Consider the following 19,424-nt stretch of genomic DNA (forward strand, 5'->3'; position numbering starts at 1 on the left):
TTTCTCTCTCCATCCAGTCCACTCTAGAGCTCTTACATGGAGAAGATATTCCTCTCACTTGTTTGAAAACAGTTCCACATGATTCTATGGGCCATATCCACACATCTTACCTATACTATTGGTCCCACTTAAGACAATGAGACTATTGGTAAGTGGAAAACAAATAGGATGTAGCCCATAAAATTGCTGATTTCACCAAGGGGACAAAATATCCCAAGCAAGTGAGCACTGTTGAAGGACAAATGTTCACCGAATCAACTGGCAGCACCAGTTTACACCAGCAGAGAATTTGTACCTTATGTTTTTAACGGCACGCATTTTTAATTTTCTAAAATGATATTTCAGAGATATTTCAAATTGTTTTCTCTTAAATATCTATGAGTTTTGGGGAAGTAGATAGGTGGGAGGATTTGTAAAGGAATATATAGCCTTTCACCTCTAGATTGCTAGCTAATATCCCGCTAGATCACTAGTGACAGAAGTGTGTTACCATGGATTTTTAGAGGCTTCTGTGACATGTGCTTGATGTGCTGTGTCATGTGCTTCCCAGTCAACTTGACAACTATCTAAATCACAAAAAAGCCACCACATTTCACAGTAATTGGTACCTTTGTTGATAGCCTCAAAAGATTAAACAGGCAAAGAGACTGAGCTATCTTCTTGCTCTGGCTGGTCCTCCAGATCAGCAGGTCAGTTTGAGAAAGCTTACACTGTCACTTCTTGTTCTGCAAGTGTCCTGTGTACAGGGACCATCATTCTCCAGGGCTGTCAGCAAGCACCTTCCACAAGCACTGAACTTACATGACATATGTTTTCTCTCTTAAATCTATGACTTCAGATTTCTGAGTCCTGCTTTTCTCTTCCAAACAGTTATATTTACAGAATATAGGAGACAAACAGAATTTTCACTTTTAATTTCTAATTTAAACAAGAAGCTTACCTATTACCATAAAGTAAATGCAGCAAAGAATCCTGTGGCACCTTATAGACTAACAGACGTTTTGCAGCATGAGCTTTCGTGGGTGAATACCCACTTTGGCATCTGACGAATGCTGCAAAACGTCTGTTAGTTTATAAGGTGCCACAGGATTCTTTGCTGCTTTTACAGATCCAGACTAACATGGCTACCCCTCTGATACTTGACATTAAGTAAATATTTTTTTTTAATCAAGTTTACTACAGTATATTCTTCAGGAGTTTTCAGAAACAATATGAAAAAGTTTACAGAGCTTCTGTATCAGATCGCTTGCTGAACTGTTAATTTAGGCAGATACTTTACTGTATCACCACCCCCAACCGCATTTACATTCATTCTGATTACAAACTGCAACTTTGTTGGGAAAAGAAAGGATACTTTAACTAAGAATTATCAACTGGCTTAGGTCAGAAAAGAACATCTCCTCATTTTAACAGAACATAAGTTCATTTTTAGTTTTGGCCTCCTTTGATATTCCCTGATATCTGAGATTATCACAATTAATGTACCACATTGTTCTGTGTTTCAGCTCTAGAAGAGATCCTATATCTTTCCATATACTGTAAGGATGGTTATTCTTTCAAAACTGAAATTAGATAGTAGGATAGGCGCCTATTCCTTGGGTGCTCCGGGGCTAGAACACCCATGGGAAAAAAATGGTGTTTGCAGCTCTCCACCTCCCCCTGCAGTACCTCCAGCCCACCGACGGCCCCGCTGATCAGTGCTTCCCCTTCCCTCCCAGTGCCTCCCACCTGCCATGGGCCAGCTGTTCCACGGGATGCAGTAGGCACTGAGGGGAGAGGAAGGAGTGAGGGCGGGGTGCACTCGTGGGAGGAGGCAGAATGGGGTGGGAAGAGGAGGGGCGGGGGCAGAGCGCGAGCAGGACAGGGATGGAGAGGAATGGGGGCAGAGCTGGGAGGGGTTGAGCACATTAGAAAGTCAGCACCTGTGCTCAGTAGCAACTACAAAAGTTACTATAGAAATTTCTACTCCTTCTACTTTTTCAAAGTTACATGAAATGATTTTACTGACAAAAACATATTTGTCTTGCTGTCATCAGTGCAGAGCCAGTCAATATAGGTACAGGTGGTTCAGTACTGTTCTATTTCGCCTCACATGTTGAAAGAATTGCCAACCATGTTCTGAACTGAAAGATATTTCTACTAGGGCTGTCAAGCGATTAAAAAAATAATCACAATTAATTGCTGTTTTAATCGCACTGTTAAACAATATTAAAATACCATTTATTTAAATATTTTTGGGGTTTTCTATATTTTCAAATATAGGGTCAGGGCTGGGGGCTCTGGGATTCAGCCCTGCTCCGGGCTTCAGCACCCCTCAGGGCATGGGGCTTCAGGCCCTCTCGGGGCGCAGGGCTTAGAACTTCAGTCCGGCATGGGGCATGGAGCTTCAGCCCCCATCAGGGTGCATGGCATGGGGCTTCAGCGCCTCTCGGGGTGCGGGGCTCCACGCTTCAGCCTGGAATGGGACTTTAACCCCTTCAGGGCTTCAGCCCAGCATGGGGTTCAGGGCTCTAGCCCCTCTCGGGTTTGGGGCATGGGGCTCCAGCCTCGCCTGACCCCCTGGGAAGCTGCTGGCTGGGGCTCTTCCAGCCCCCATTCCTCCCACCCCCTGCACCACCTCCGGAACTGGACTGCTCCAGCCCCACCCCCCACCTAGGTGCAAAATTATAATGGTTTGTTTCCCTCACATACAATATATCATACTTTCCTGTAGAAGAATTGAAGTAAACTTATTTTTTACACAATCTAAACAAGTTCTGACAAACCTGCTATTCTTATGTCAGGATTATGATTATTATTAATGCAAATCAACAGGTGTAGGCACACAGTTGTATTCCTTCTGCTTCATACAAAGTTAGTGCTAAAAGCATACACTCATAAAAAGTCTACTATATACTTACTCTTGTGTTGTTTCTTTCAGCCTTGAGTTCTGAAATCTCCTCTTCTTTTTCAAGCAGTTGCTCCCTACACACATTTAACTCTTTTGTCAGTGCAGCAAATTCCTATAAAAAGGAAATAAATATAGAGATTATTTTAAATGTACATTTTGGAGTGTATTCCCAAAATTAATCTGCATTGTAGCATTTAGGATTTAATATTTAAATACTGTATATACTCGTTCATTAGCCCGTTCATTTATAGGCTGACCCCCCCAAGATGGTTAGGTAAAAACAGCAATAACTTTATGACCCTTTCATAAGCCAACCCTATATTTCAAGGGTTGGCAAACTTTGGATCCTGCCCCAGCTAGCGGGCCTGGACGTTTTGTTTACCTGGAGTATTCACAGGCACAGAGCCCCTCGGCTCCCTGTGGCCATGGTTTGCCATTCCCAGCAATGCGAGATGCAGGAAGTGGCGCGCCACTTCCCGCAGCTCCCATTGGCTGGGAATGGCAAACCATGGCCACAGGGAGCTGAGGGGCTCCATGCATGCAGATGCTCCAGGTAAACAAAATGACAATGTATTAGATATTCAATTCAATGATTCCATAGAGTTTAAAATAATCAAATTTTGGTGTAGACCCGTTTATAAGCCGAACCCCGCTCTTTGATGTGTCACTTTTTTACCAAAAATATTCAGCTTATGAACGAGTATATACGGTAATTTTTAAAAGTCCAGAAAGGCAGCACTATAAAGTTAAAACAGCATAGATAAGTATTATCTATAATAATATTTATTTATGGTTATTGGTACGTAATTCATAACTATGTGTATCAAAGGATTCTCGAAAGTTATAGAGTCAAAGTCAGCTTCAGAGCTTGGCCAGTTAAAATAGCTGAGGATCTGGCCTATAGTCTAGCAAATTATTTCTGAACATGTCAAATTATTTTGATTAGAGAATGGGAAGCAAATTAATTGCAATACCATAATCAACAACAACAACAACAACAAGCTGTTTTTATAGCACTGTCCATCCAATGATCTCAGAAAGCTCTACCATATTAGCATTTTAAGGTACCAATTCAAGAAAGTATCCTATTCAGGACAGCATTTAAGCATGTACTTAACTTTAAGCACCTGTTAAAGTCCTATTGAATTAATAGGTCTTTAGCAGGTGTTTTAAGTTAAGCAGGTGATTAAAAGCAGACATGAAAAGAAATGAACTTTAATGTACGCTTAAGTGCTTTCCAGAATCAGGACCTAAGGCGCATAACTTTCCTGCGCGGTTGGTAATAGCCTATTCTTTATTTGTTTAGGTTTTAACTGATTTTAAAAAAACAATAAAAATACCACAAAGACACTTTTTCATCAGAAACCCTGGACATGGCTAATGAAACACACCTATTCAGAACACTGAGACATGTTTAAAATTACAGTTGGCAATCAGTGAAGCTGGCAGCATCTTTTTACCTTCAAACCCGAAATTACTAACTAAAACAGGGGTGCTGGAACAATTTATATAGTGGGTTTCCTGAGAGCCATTGAACCAAACTGTAAACCCTGCATATAATGGAAACCACTTCAAGTCAGGGGGTGCTGCAGCACTCCTAGTTCCAGCACCTATGAAATAAAACATAAAAAGTGATGAGTCCTGGAGTTTATGGCTAGAAGGGATCCCTAGAGCACCTAGTCTGACCTCCTGTATACCACAGGCCACCACCACCACGCAAGCACCCCCACACTAAACTCAAGTTCACTCTCCCTCATATACAAGCTTATAACACCCCCAACATCGCTCCTCTGAAGATAAACAGGCTTGGACCAATAAAGGGAGTGAATTTCAATGACTAGACCCCTACCAAAAGCATCTTGTTGACAGGCCCCTCTCTATGAAATGGAAGTATGCAACCTCTAGTTATGGCACCTGTAGCTTACACCTTGGGAGAAAGGCATGTATGTATTAGTGTCATATTGTCACGTTATGTATGCTGTGTAATACTAAAAGCTTTAATGTTTCTATTTGACATTTTCAGTTCAAATTAAATAATCAGCATGTCAGCAGAATATTATTTTGGGGCCGGTCTTGCAGTCTTTAGTCATAAAGGACTCCCACTGAAATCAAGACTGAAGGTAAAACTGGATTTACACTATATCATATGTGAAGCTGTGACAGGGTGTGCATACCCCGCACTAGGCGAGAAAGAGTTAATCCCACACTATGGATGGAGGAAGTCCTGCCCCTCAGACTGTTCTGGGCATGCTCCAACTGCTGTGCTAGTATAAAGGAGAGCAGCTCAGCTCCATCTGGGCTGGCCACTGAGGAGGAAGCACACTTGCTAGATGCTCCATGCCAGGAGCCGCTACGGCCCCTGACTGCGGGAACCAGAGATCCCAGGGACCAGACCAGAGCTACCTGCTACCTACAGTTCATTGAACTGCTACCTACAGTTCATTGGCGGAAGTCAGCAGGGTTGTCCTTAGGATTTATGGGGCCCTACGCAGTATTATTAAACTGGTGCCCCTATGTCCGACTTGGGGCACAGTCACCACCCCTGCCCACGGACCCCCAGAAGAACCCCCCCCCACAATTGCGGACACACACCAAGCTTCGTACACAGCAGACGCTGGGGCAGCCTGGGATCGCAGACCAGGGGGGTGGGGGAGGAGGCAGCAAAGGACACCGAGCTGCCCGGCTTGCCTCACAGCAGCAGAGACTCTCAGTTCCCCGCAGATAGCCCATACCCGCTCCCTCACACAGAATGCGCTGCGCCGGCACATTTGGCTCTGTGAATACGGCCCCTGCCTAAGGAGACTACAGTGTGTGCTGGGCGTGCGGAAACCGACCCGCTCTTACCTGCTGTCCCGGTGGTGCCCCAAATGTTTGGGTGCCCTAAGCAGCCGCATATGTTGTGTATGCCTAAAGATGGCCCTGGGAGTCAGAGTTCCAGGGAACTACCCGCATCAGGGAACCCAGAAACCTCAACGATATATGGACTACAGGTTCAGAAGACACAGTAGGAAGAGGACAAGAAGGCAGAGTGAGTTGTATCTCCCACCCATGTAAGGTCAGCATGTTGCTGTAGGAGTCCCACTGACTGGTGGCAAACGCACTCGCCACTGACAGGGCTCTGGGCTGGGACCCGTGAAGTTGGGTGTTCCCAGGTTCCCCTACCCTTGCTGCCACTCTCCCCTTTAGTGTTGGCCCTGTATCTGGACATTGGGCCGTACAGCCCTGAATGCCAAAAGGCAGCCATATCGACTCTAGCCATTAGGCAATACAGCCCTGAACCCCAAGGGCAGCCATGACGACTCTGATCAACGGGCCATACGGCTGTCAGTCTAAGAACCATCTGGTAGACTGCAACCGCAGTGGTATCACAACTCTGATCCCTCATCTCCCCCCAAAGAGGGACAGGATGTGGGTACCTCATGACAGAAGCCTTTCTTTTCATATAATACCATTTTCTAGAGTAACAGTCTAAAACAAGATTATCAAGTTGGCATTCTGACAAAAGTCCCATTGAACTCTCTGGGCTTGACCATTAGTCTGTTATTCTAAATTCTTGAAACCATGAGTAAACTCCTGGCCCTACTGAAGTCAATGGCATTTTTGCCATTTTGACTTCAGTGAGGCCAGGATTTCACCCACATGATTTATTTTACATAAGGCATTACACACAGCATCAAGTAGTTGTGTTTATCTGGTATAGTGAAAGCTGACGGAAAAGAGACTGCATCTCTCTTGTACACAGTAAAGCACAAGGCTAAGGGTCAAATGCCTCTATCATCTGAAACATGTGATTCTCTCACAAAAACTATCTGGGGAGCAGCACTGCTATTATCAAAATGAACATTTTATTTTTTAAATTACAAAATAATTTAAAACATGCTTTTTGAAGCAAAATTTTAACAACAGTCATCATTTCCTGAAATGTCCCAGAAGGTGCCACAGCTGAACTGAAGTCATACTTAATTACTCAAAAGATTGAGAGAAAAAGCAGAAGATTGGGAGAAAACACATCCATCTGGTCTAGCTTATTTGCCTCCAACTTTAAGTTGAAACCAAATAAAATTAAAGTGAAAAATTGGCCGTGAACAGGCTCAGAAGGGTCTCAGATGCCTCCCACTGCACTGCTGAGAGTGTCTTTAATGCAAAACACAATGACTTTGAGGCTTAATACAGCAGATGCCATCAGTCAAGCTAGCGCTCAAAGGGTGGATCATTATGTTTTAATTACATGTTTAAGTAACTTATGGCATATTTTAGTTACCAGGAATCAGAAAGCACTCTTGGACCATATTTCAAATGCTTCTTAGCCAAGCTTTAGATAATATTTAAAATAAAGGTAGCCTTTAACTTTGTTTGAAGTTTTTAACCCTTAACATGGATTTATGCTTCTGTGGTTAAGGAAAGGAAAAGCTTTGACATTCTCAACAAATTTCAGTTTAGAAAATAGTATTTGATCAAAGTAATTGTTTTAATGATGTTCTGTGAAATAATTCTCTGTTCCTTTCATTTCATTTCATATGCAAGTTCTCAAGCTCTTTGCTGGGGCACAAAAACCATGTTAAAACTTCAAAAAGAAACCTAACAACGTTGGTTGAAAAAAATCTAGACATGAAAAAAACAAAGAAATCCTAGTTTTGCTCTAGAAAAGTGATTATTGTGATTACAGCCTCTAATTGGCTTTGAATTGTGCACACAGCTATGCTATGCTCAACTTCCTGTTATTTTCCTTACCCGTTCTCCCTCATCCCACCTTCACTTGTTTGTTTCATCTGTGTGTTACAACTTGTCTTTTAGGGCTAGCCACGGCAGCGCTTTAACATGGCTTGTGTGGTCATGGCAGACAGCGCTGTAAAAAATCCACCTCCACGAGGGGTGTAGCTACCAGTGCTGGAGATGTCACACCGCTGAACGAGAAAGTTGCAGTGCTGTAAACTGCCATTGTAGACAAGCCCTTAGACTGTAAACTCCCTGGACAGGGACTGACATTTACTGTATATTTGAAAAACTTAGCACAATGGGACCCCAACCCAGTTGCAGCCCCTCACCACTATTACACTATCAATGACAAATAATAATGCAGGTAAAATCAGTTTCATTTTGCTGGCCTTCATGGTCTTCAATTAAAAGCATTCACAAAAAGTATCAAATACTACTAAGAAAATTATTTTACCAATGCCAGATATGTACATACTGTACACATTAACTGGTGCATTCATTTTATTGCAATACTGTAATTCCCAGTAACCAAATTGAATATGTAGATGTATAGGATTCTTCTCAAGGCAGTTAATACGCTATGTGCAGTACAAGAGAGATAAAAAGGGTTCTTGGATTTAGTAGGCATATGCCTCAGAGGTAGTATTATTTTAACACTTTCTGTGTTTAATTGAATTATCATCTTGTAGTCTCTTTTGTTCTTTAAATTAATTAGTTCACGCAGTGATAAATGGCCCTAGTTATGCTGCTACTATTGCTGCTGTGTAGCTATATCAGCACAGTATGCAATCAGGAAAGGCTATTTTTTGAAGCAGAGGAAACAAAGGAATGAGTGGGATTTACAACAGAAATAAAATAAAATAACAAAACACTCCACCCACTGTAATTTCTATGGCCTTCCAATATTTCTGTGGTGAAAAAAGAGCTTTCAGAAACCATATTGTAAGGCATCCCGTGAATTCTTTAGCTTTGTAATTCAGACAAGGTGAAACGCAAAGAAGTTAATTTCAAACACTATTCTAACATGTTTTTTATAGACTATGTTTCATGAACATTGTCTTTTTTCTATTCTGATTTCAGAAGTTTAACCTCTTTTGGCATATTTTTATAATATTTATATATAATATGCTATATATTGTATCAATAGATGGACTATGAGACTTATGCTCCTAAGTCACTTTTGAAAGTGGAATTTAAGCACTTAAGTGACTATGGCGCTTTTTAAAATTTTAACCACAGTGCCTACTTTTGTCTATGCAGTTTATTATAGGTTTGATATATTATCAGACAATGGTAATCTGACTAGAACTCTGTTATACACACAAAAATGATAAAAGACAAAAACATCACATCACCTGTGAGTGAACACTTTTCACAAAGAAATTATTTTATCTCACCTATCAGTCCTCATCCTCAAAGGAAACCCTCAACACTTTCAGAACAAAAGCCTGGAAGCTTAAATTCTAAAAAGTATGGACTGAAAAGACATACTGCATGTATGACTTATTACAGCAATCTGTAACCCACTAATCCTCCCCCATCCTCCCCCCCCGCCGGAATGGTCCCTTGAAATATGTGTGAACTACTTATGCTAAACAATCTGTTCCACCTTGTATTTAGCAGTATGTTTCCCAGACCTGAAGAAGAGCTCTATGTAAGCTCAAAAGTTTCTCTCTCTCACCAATAGAAGCTGATCTAATAAAATATATTATCTCACCCACCTTGTCTCTCTAGTATCCTGGGTCCAACACAGCTACAACAACACTGCATATATTTAAAGGATGTCATTTAAACCATATACCAAGGGACAATATTATATTTAATGTTAATATAAAGAAATAAAAGTCAGTTTAAATGAGATACTCAAAACATATATATGCTCTCTCTATACACCCTTCTGGAAGATAAAAGTTGCAGTCCTTCAATCTCAAACCCTACTGATAGCCTTGCTGTATATTTTGTGTACTCAAATCACAGTGCATGAGAGATTTCTAACTATATCCTAATGTTTTGACAGATTTCTCTATTTTAGCTATAAATGTTATGCTTTCAAAAAATAATGAAAAAGAAGTTAAGGTAATATTTTAGCATATTTCATTTTCCATCCTCCAATTCATAGTCTTTAATAAACAAATAAGTCAAGTGACTACCATCTAAAATCCTGTAGTTATTGCTGACTTGGGGACTGTACTATGGTACAGAAAACTCAGTTTTATTAATGACTAGATGTAAACTCTTTTTTTGTTTGGAACTTAAATGCTTTAGGCTGATGGCATATGCTTAGATGCTGGGAAGGGTGTCAGCTGATGTCAAGGATTACACGTCACCTGATGATTTAGGATGATTCATAGTGATTAGCTACAGTAAGGCAGAGATACAGTCTGATAATAGACTTTTTGTTCTTTAGATTTAATGTCTATATCTAGGGATCACCATAATTATCTTCCACACAGGGGTAAATGTAGGCCCATATGGCATACCGGTAAGAAGTTGGTACCGACCCATACGCTGATGGGGTGGGGGTCAAAAGGGGCAGTTGCCCCAGGGTTGGTTGCCCTTGGCTGTTGCTGCTACTGTGGCAGCGGCTGGAGCTCTGGGCCCTTTTAAATCACTGCCGGAGCGCCAGGCAGCGCGGGCCAGGCAGTGCGGATGGGCTGGCTGGGGGAGGCTGACCCCCACCCCTACCCCTTTCAGGAGCCTGGAATCGGGTCCCCGTACCAATAAGTGTTTAATACTACTTTAACCCCTGCCTACATGTCATCATTTACAGCCATCAAAAAGCTGTAGACTATATTCATAGCACTGAGTAGTCCTCATTTGGCCAAGATACCTGTACACATCTTTCTAGATCTTTTCCATGAGTCAATACTCGCAAGCCCCTTAATTACTTTAGTTTTGTTGTTCTCTGAATTTCCTTCATGCTGGCGATACCTTTGTGATGCTGGTATTTACAAAAGGCAGTTACCTCTTCTTGCATTAAGAGCTAAAGGACATTCAGTGGTCAAGTTTCCTTTTTATCTGAAATACTAGATAGCACTCAGTTGTCAAGAGCTTTGACTTCTCTTAGTTGAAAGGTGACAAAGATTTTCTTCTTGGAATTCGCATAGTAAGACTTCTACAGAGAATGTCTCACTGTAACAGTGGATTTAACCTTGGTCTTTACAATCAAATTATTTTTGTCATATTTGGTTTTTGCGTGGTAACTTAATAGAGCTAAAACTTCACAACAAGCTGCTTGTGAATTCATGCTTCAGAAAAACATGCGTAAATGCTGGAATTCTTTTAAAGTGTATCATTTAAGTCTGGGACATCTGAGTTATGTACATGTAAATATCTCCAGAGTATGAAAGCACAAGTTGAAAGCAAAGAAATATATGTTTTGTTTTATCCAGTTATGTAATAGCATGTGATAGCAATGACCTCTGCTCTTGCATTTGCCTCATAGATGTACAGGAACCAAAAGAATACTGTCATCTAAAATTACTGTTTGTAGCAGAAATGTTGCATGGTCAGTCATAGTTTAGGACCCCTGAAGGTAGAATCTGCTGCATAACTAATACAATTTGACAAGCACAACTGCACTCTTAAAGTTGATACAGAAGTTGTTGGGCTATGAAGCCAATTAAGGAACTAAAGAAGATTTAAACTATATGGAAATTACTCAGCTGTTTTCACTATTTTTATATTATAATATGAAAAGACTAATAAAGAAAAATTGCTAATGACATGAAACATAGGAAACTGCAATTATTTTGAAGTCTGAATAAACATACTGCAGGAGGTTAGATTAGTCTATTTACTCTGTTGACTATTTCCCCGCTCCCAATAGCTCACTTGAGATATAATAGACACAATATGACTGAAAAATAGTCAAATCAAAATGTCAGATTTTCATTTACGTGTGCATAACTTTGAAGAGCTGGCAGATCTTTTAAAAAGTTCTAAATTCAGATGCAGTTGAGAACCATTCAGAATCTTAAAAAAGTATAGAAATATAGGGCTGAAAGGGACATCAAGCAGTCATCAAGTTCACATGCCCCCTACCCCGCCAAGTCAGGATTATGTATACCTAGACCATCCCTAGCAGGTGTTTCTCTAACCTGTTCTTAAAAACCTCCAGTGATGAACATTCTACAGCAAGGGTCGGCAACCTCTGGCACGCAGCTCGCCAGGGTAAGCACCCTGGCGAGCCGGGCCAGGTTGTTTATCTGTCGTGTCGGCAAGTTCGGCCAATCGCAGGGCCCACTGGCCATGGTTTGCCATCCCAGGCCAAAGCGGGAGGCGGGAAGCCGCAGCCAGCACATCCCTCGGCCCGTGCCGCTTCCCGCCACCCCCATTGGCCTGGGACGGCAAACCACGGACAGTGGGAGCCGTGGTCCACTGAACCTGCTGATGCGGCAGATAAACAAACTGGCCCAGCCCGTCAGGGTGCTTACCCTGGCAAGCCACATGCCAGAGGTTGCCGACCTCTGTTCTACAGCCTTCCTAGATAACTTGTTCCAGTGCTTAACTGTCTTTGTAGTTAGGAAGTTTTTCCTAAGAGCCAACCTAAATCTCCCTGGCTGCAAACTAAGTCAATTACTTCTTGTCCTTTCCTCACTGAACATGATCATTTTTATAACAGCCCGCAACATATCTGAAGACTGTAATCATGTCTTCTCTCAGCTTTGTCTTCTCTAGACAGAATACACCCAGTTCTTTCAACCTTTCCTCAGAGGTCATGTTTTCTAAAGCTCATCACTTTTGTTGCTCTTCTGTGGACTTTCTTCAATTTGTCCACATCTTATTTAAAGTGTAGTGCACAAAACTGGACACGGCACTGGTGAGGCCTCAGCTGGAGTACTAAGTAGGTGAGACAGATGGACCAATTACCCCCCACATCCTACATGTGACACTCCTGGTACAACATTTTAGAATGACATTTGCCTTTTTTTGGCAACAGCATCACACTGTTGACTCATATTCAATTTGTGATCCACTACAATCCCACATCCTTTTCTGCAGCCCTACTGCCTAGCCATTATACTCCACATTGTATTTGTACATTTGATTTTTTGCTTTCTAAAGTGTTGCACTTTGCACGTCTTTATTAAATGTCATCGTATTGATTTCAGACTATTTCTCCAATCAAGATCATTTTGAATTCTAATTCTGTCCTCCAAAGTGCTAGCAACTCATCCTCACTTGAAAGGTATTTGCAAATTTTATAAGCATACTCTGCACTCCATCGTTTACGTCATTAATATAAACACTGAATAGTAGCGGACCCAAGACAGACCAGAATACCTACATGTTTTACAAAATAAAAACTAAAATCAAAACTGAAGCTGCTTGCTCATTACTGGGCACTGTGTTAACTCCCAGTTCAACAGACAGCTACTAGAGTAGATCTATAATTCCTCCAGTACAGGAGACAGAAGTGCAACCTGAGATCAGAGGGGACCAAGCTCAGCAGAAAGCCAAAAGATGCATGCAAGAAGGAACAGAAGGCTGGAGGTATTTTCCTGGGAGCTGGCTGTGAAGTAGGAAGGCAGCTTGAGAGCTGGGATAACTGCAGGAGAAGGTCACAGGGCAGTGATCTGCAGGCAGGAGGAGAGTGTGAAGAGGTTACACCAAGAATTTACTACCTCTAAATCTCTCTTGTAGATTGCCTCTAGTGGCTGGGCTAGGAACTGCTTTGTTTGCTTAGCATAACCACTAAAGAAAATGCACCTGGTGTATTTTACCTTTTAGTTTATAGATTCTAGTGCTGGGAGCACCTGTAGCACTTCCCTTCAAGCTTGTAGTACACCCAGGATGCTACCAGCCTAGAGCTTGGCAAATAATGGATTTTTTGGTTAAATGACAACTTTGAAAAGCTGAAAAAAAATTGTTTTGAGTCAAAGAAAACATGTGTTGTGACAAGATTGAAGCATTTAATTTCCATTATGATCATTTTTAAACATTTGTTTTTTTTTAAATTGAAATTGCAAGTCATTTCAATCTGGAAAATTAAAATGTTTTGTTCTAAAAAAACGCTGAAACAATTTTTTTTGAATTTTTTAAATTTTTGGTGTTTTTTAGAAATGATCAATTTGGCAAAATTTACATGAATTCACATAACGTCACTATATCAGCATTTTTCACATTGAAATGACTTTTTGTTTCAAAATCTTTAAAAAAAGACAAATGTTTAAAAGGGTCAACATGGAAATGAAATGTTTCAATCTTGTCAATGCTCAGGTCAGTGGGTTACTACTTCACTAAATTAAAATTTCTCTTGATTCAAGAGTTGGTATTTAGTTACATTTTTATACTGATATGGTATCAACTGATCCCTTAAATAGTGAAAATGTCAATTTTTTTTAATCTCATCTTTAGGTTTCTCCCAAACACCACCAGTTTAAGAAAACAGGCATTAATACCTTCACATATTAATTGAGATCCATGGTATGCCCACACTTTGAGTACTGCATGCAGTTCTGGTCACCCCATCTTAAAAAGATTGGAAAAGGTACAGAGAAGGGCAACAAAAATTATTAAGGGTATGGAACAGCTTCCATATGAGGAGAGATTAAAAAGGCTGGGACTGGTTCAGCTTGGAAAAGAGATGACTAAGAGAGGATATGATAGAGGTCTATAAAATCATGAATGGTGTGGAGAAAATGAATAGGGAAGTGTGATTTACTCCTTCACATAACACAAGAGCCAGGGGTCACTCCAAGAAATTAATAGACAGTAGGTTTAAAACAAACATAAGGAAGTACTTCTTCATACAGTGCACAGTCAGCCTGTGGAATGGTGCCAAGGGCTGTTGTGAAGGCCAAAACTATAACAGGGCTCAAAAAAGAACTAGATAAGTTCATGGAGGATAGATCCATCAATAGCTATTATCCAAGATGGTCCTGGATTCAACCCCGTGCTCAGGATGTCTCTAGCCTCTAACTGGCAAATGCTGGGAGTGGACAACAGGGGATGGATCACTTGATGATTGCCTGTTCTGATCATTCCCTCAGAAGCATTAACTAATGTTGGAAGACAGGATACTGGGCTAGATAGACCATTGATCTGACCCAGTATGGCCATTCTTATGAGATAGCTCAGGGATTTTTTGCTTGTGATAGGAATTTATTTTATACAGCTGAAATGTATTGTGAAAAATCTCTAAAATCACGTCATTCTCAGTTCATCCAGGTTTTGGGTTTGGACATGTAACCTTGCTTTATAAAACACAGGGTACACACACACAAAATTACCAATGTGAGATTTTTTTTCCCCATAAGATTTCAAAGTAATTTTCAGTTAAATTAAAGATTTAAGTAGCTTTGAATTTTCACTTCTTTTCTTCCAAAATGCCAATGATCAGCTTTAACAAAAATGGTTGGTGTTCAGAACTCATTCTAATCTGAACTATTTGTTAGAGTGTAAATTCAGGTATAATCTTCTGAAATGTAAATTAGGAATAAGAAATTAACTAGAAAACTTGAAGGAAAATGTCGGGATTTCCTTCTTTTATGAGAAACTTGAGCCATCTGATTCTTTGTCAGAATGCTGTGTGCGGAATATATTGCCAGACTCAGAAGTAAATGTTGTATGCAAAATAGGTAAATCATAGGTTTGCTGGCATTTAGATATTCTGTTGGCAGTACAAGCCAATTTTCCACAGCTCTGACTGTGTAAACCAGGAAGCGTGTTCAACAAGATGCTGCATAATAATTAAAAATGATACTAATGTTGGCTATCTGGTTTAGAAGAAATTTGACATGACAATACAAAAATAAAAATGTTAACTGACCCACCAGGGGAAGGAAAAAAGAGAGAGAAAGAAAATATATGCATAGAAAGGTAAAATATTTGAGTTGGGCCAGAATACTCACTATGGGTTAGAACCAAAGCCTGTTTAAGTCAATGGAAAGGTTGCCACTGATTTTAAGGGCTTTGGATCGGGCCTTATTTCAACAAAAACTTAAAAGCTTGTTTTAACTCTATGCAAAACTCAAATAAGTTTACATTGTTATAGAAAAATACACAGGTCCCTAATGAAATGTGATCTCTCACATATCAAAGAAGCTAGAGATGGTTTCAATTTGGCTGCCATATGCAGCCAAAATATTTGTGATGTATTCTGAAATTAAAGAAACTTCTTTAAAGCTTTTAACTATATTAATTTAGACAAAATAATGTTATCATAATAATGGCTTTGTATTTGGGAAATAGAAGCCTATATCAATTTCTGTGTTTTTCTTTTGCCTCCCTCACTTAACAAACCAATCATTTTGAATCCCAAATTCAGAAACAGTAGAGCAAAGTGCATTCTTGACTTCACTGAATGGATTTATACTGATTTCAGCTAAATCTGAATTCAGCCCTGGATGCCCAATGAAGAGAGAAACGAAAGATTCTCAAAATAACTACTATGATACAATAATGTTCTTTATTTACAGGTGGGGAAAAGGAATGAATCCTTATAAAGACAGACTTCTAAAAGTTTTTTTATTTGACAGGCATAAACTACGTAGACAGACTTGCTTCCCTGCATATTTGGATTTTAACTCTCACTCTAGCAGAAGAAACTTTCTTCAACTTCTCACCATTAGGTCGCATGGGCTTTGTTTCACCTAATTCAGGGTGGTGTGGTTTAATTATTCTTCAATGGGAATTTTACTTTAAAAATAATCTATATGCTTTATTCAGTCGTTTAAAACAAAATAATTAAGTTTTCATTTTGGTACCTCCGCCTCAGTCCATTCCCTCCTCTTACTGTAGTGGCAGTTGGACGCTCTCTAGCCTTCTAGATGTAATTCAATGTACACCCATTTTACAAACTGGTCAAAGCAGCAGTATTTGAATGTATAGTAGGTTTAATGGCACTGGTCAGTTTCAAATCACATCTAAAGTTTGGATTAGATTTTATAATCTTTCTGTCTTGCAAGACGTAGGGAGATTTTGGCAGGAATCACCTGCCAAAGAGTTCATTTGCTCTTTTGAAATTTCAGTTACATAAAAACTGGAAAATATGCCACTTCTAATTTTGGATCCAATCAGGAAGCAACAATTAAAGATTTGCAACCCGAGTTTTGTAGTGATGCATAGCTAGCTTAATCTATTACATGCAATTTACATGGAGTTTCCTGAAATGCTCCACATGTGACTTCCAAGAGCCGGGGCCGGTGCAAGGATGTTTTGTGCCCTAGGCGAAACTTCCACCTTGTGCCCTCCCCCACCCGGCCTGAGGCGCCCCCCCTCCCCGCAGCAGCTCCCCCCCTCTGCCCTGAGGCGCCCCCCTTGCAGCAGCTCCCCACCACCACCCTCTGCCCTGAGGCACCCCCCCCCCCGCCCCAGCTCACCCCTGCTCTGTCTCCACCCTGAGCACGCCATCGCTGCTTCACTTTTCCTGCCACCCAGGCTTGTGGCGCCTAAGCTGATTGGCGCCACAAGCCTGGGAGGTGGGAGAAGTGAAGCAGCTCACCTCTGCCCTGCCTCCTCCCCGAGCACGCCGTCGCTGCTTCACTTCTCCTGGCTTGCAGCGCCAATCAGCTTAGGTGCTGCAAGCCTAAGAGGCGGGAGAAGTGAAGCAGCCACTGTGTGCTCGGGGAGGAGGCGGGGTAGGGGTGAGGCAGGGTGGGGAGTTCCCCTGCATGCTGCTCCCCCCTCCCTTACTTGCTGCAGTTGGCCCTCCCCACGCTCCCCTGCCCCAGCTCCCTCTGCCTAAATGCCGGCGGCGACCAGGGCGGCCGAAGATCCGGCCACCGCGGTCGCTGCCAAAGAAAATGGCGCCCCCCCAAATCCTAGTGTCGCCTAAATGGTTGCACCGGCCCTGCCAAGAGCTACCCTTTTTTACAACAAAGAGATGATTCAGTCACCCTCAGGTGTTTTTTCCCCCCCTCAAGTAGCTTTACCACTGGTACTAAATTATGTAAACAATGTTATTTTATGATGTGGTCTTGAGTAACCTCTAACTTGATTTGACAGTGGCATTGAGTTTGATTTAAACCATGCTTTAAGATGTGAATGTAGGTGCTTTTTCAGCTGAGTTACTCATATCCTATTTTTATACAGATGTTAAACATGCTTCAGACTATGAAGGAATTACCTCTGTAGGTTCGGGTTATTTACTGCCCTGCAGGATACCCAGCATGTGGAAAGTGTGATTAAATGTGACACTGAGAGAGTTCATGAATCCACAAAGGAAAACACACAGACTGAGGATTTTTGTTATGTAAGATATAAAAATAATTCAGTAAGATGATGTAGCTGTGACCCCACGTTTACAGTATTATTACTTTCAGAAATGCAAACATTAACTGAAGATATGAAAGATATAGACACTTACCTGTATATAAACATACGGTACATTGAACATTCTATAGCCAAAGTATTCTATAGTAAGAGGATACAAAACAATTCTAACCTATCTACAAGCACAAAATATTGCCAGTAAATGGATTCAACACAGTATGTATGGAGAACTACAACAAAGTTTTCTGAAATAGAGCAATTTCTTCTTTAATTACTTGATGAATCAACAGCGAATTTTTGAACCAAGACCTGCAAATATGTGCAATAAGATAGTTTTCTCTGAAAAAAAATTGGGTTTGGGTATCATTCAGTACGCTGTTGCCCAAGACAACAACAAAGCAGAAGAGGGTGCAACTGGCAATACACACACACACACACACCCCTAACATCCTGGAGAACCCCCATTGATTTTAGATGCATATAATTTGGGTTCATTTTGGTCACACATGGCGTGGCTTCATTTAAAAGGTTTTATAATTTCAACATAGGAGTGATTTGTTAGCTGTTGTTTTTGTTAAAAAAACCCTCAAAATTATGTTTTTTAAAAGTCATGGAGAATAAAATATTTAAAAATTGTTTGACATCCTTTTTGTCTTTTCCAACAGATGCAAAAGAAGAAACCATGTAAATACTCTCAAACCACAACCTATGGCCTAATATTGGGAAACATAAATGTTCCCTATGTTTATGCTTCATGTGCCTCAAGCATCTCTTTAGCACTGCTCAAAATTCTTCAAAAACTCCTCTAAAGCAGAGATTAATAACCCAATTTACCAACACGCTTTCTGCATTCAGAAAGATCAGTGCTTTGTTGACCTTTGAAACATCTGAATTCATTAACAGTATTTCAGTGTTTGTTTTGTATGGTTTTGGGGTTTGTTTGCTTTTAAAATGACATCAGCTTCTGATAATATTATTATATTGACATATTTTGAAGATTAAAGCTTCCCTCTATGAAGCTTCTCACTGTAATCCTTTGTGTCTAATAAGATGGTATTCTAATTACTAATACAAGAACAACAATATGTATATTTGACCATATAGTAAGATTTTGCAGTGTTGGACATGTACAATCAAACTTATGTTCTTTTGTGAGAAGTCATAGTATGGAGAGATTACAATGTTACCAGAGATATAATTTTTTTTTAAAACAGGCAATAATACTATGCAGAATGAGTGAAATTCAAACAAGTGTGAAGGGGGATCAGGCAAGACCCTCCACAATTATTAAGCCCCTGGAGGGCTACCAGCAGAGTAACTACTTAGGTTAGTAAAATCTCTGCCACTCACCAGCTGTGGAAGGATTTCTATGGTGGCCTCACAAAAGCGGGCACATAGGTGGGAGGGAGCACACAATCCAGAGATCCTAACCTGTGGTGCAGATGGTTATGATCATGTTTAGCCCATAGGCTAGTACATCAGGGAAGCTCATAGGAGTTGGGATCAGTACTGCAGCCTTATACTTTAATTACAGGTTGAGGTGAGTTTTACCACCCCAATGTCCCCCTCTACACACACACTTTAACCACATGAAGCCCAA

The 19,424-nt window shown here is 40.7% G+C and overlaps 1 protein-coding gene across 5 annotated transcripts in view; it reads right to left on the reverse strand.

The window, feature by feature from the left end:
* Positions 1-19,424, reverse strand: part of PPFIA2 (PTPRF interacting protein alpha 2) — a 677,602-nt gene that overhangs the window by 276,100 nt on the left and 382,078 nt on the right. For all 5 annotated transcript variants that reach the window (XM_044979837.1, XM_044979845.1, XM_044979876.1 and 2 more), the window contains one exon: positions 2,901-3,002. In XM_044979837.1, the coding sequence (XP_044835772.1) occupies positions 2,901-3,002 (102 nt within the window). The remainder of the gene's footprint in view (positions 1-2,900; positions 3,003-19,424) is intronic.

This window comes from Mauremys mutica, chromosome 1, assembly GCF_020497125.1.
Source record: "Mauremys mutica isolate MM-2020 ecotype Southern chromosome 1, ASM2049712v1, whole genome shotgun sequence".
NCBI classification, from domain to species: domain Eukaryota; kingdom Metazoa; phylum Chordata; order Testudines; family Geoemydidae; genus Mauremys; species Mauremys mutica.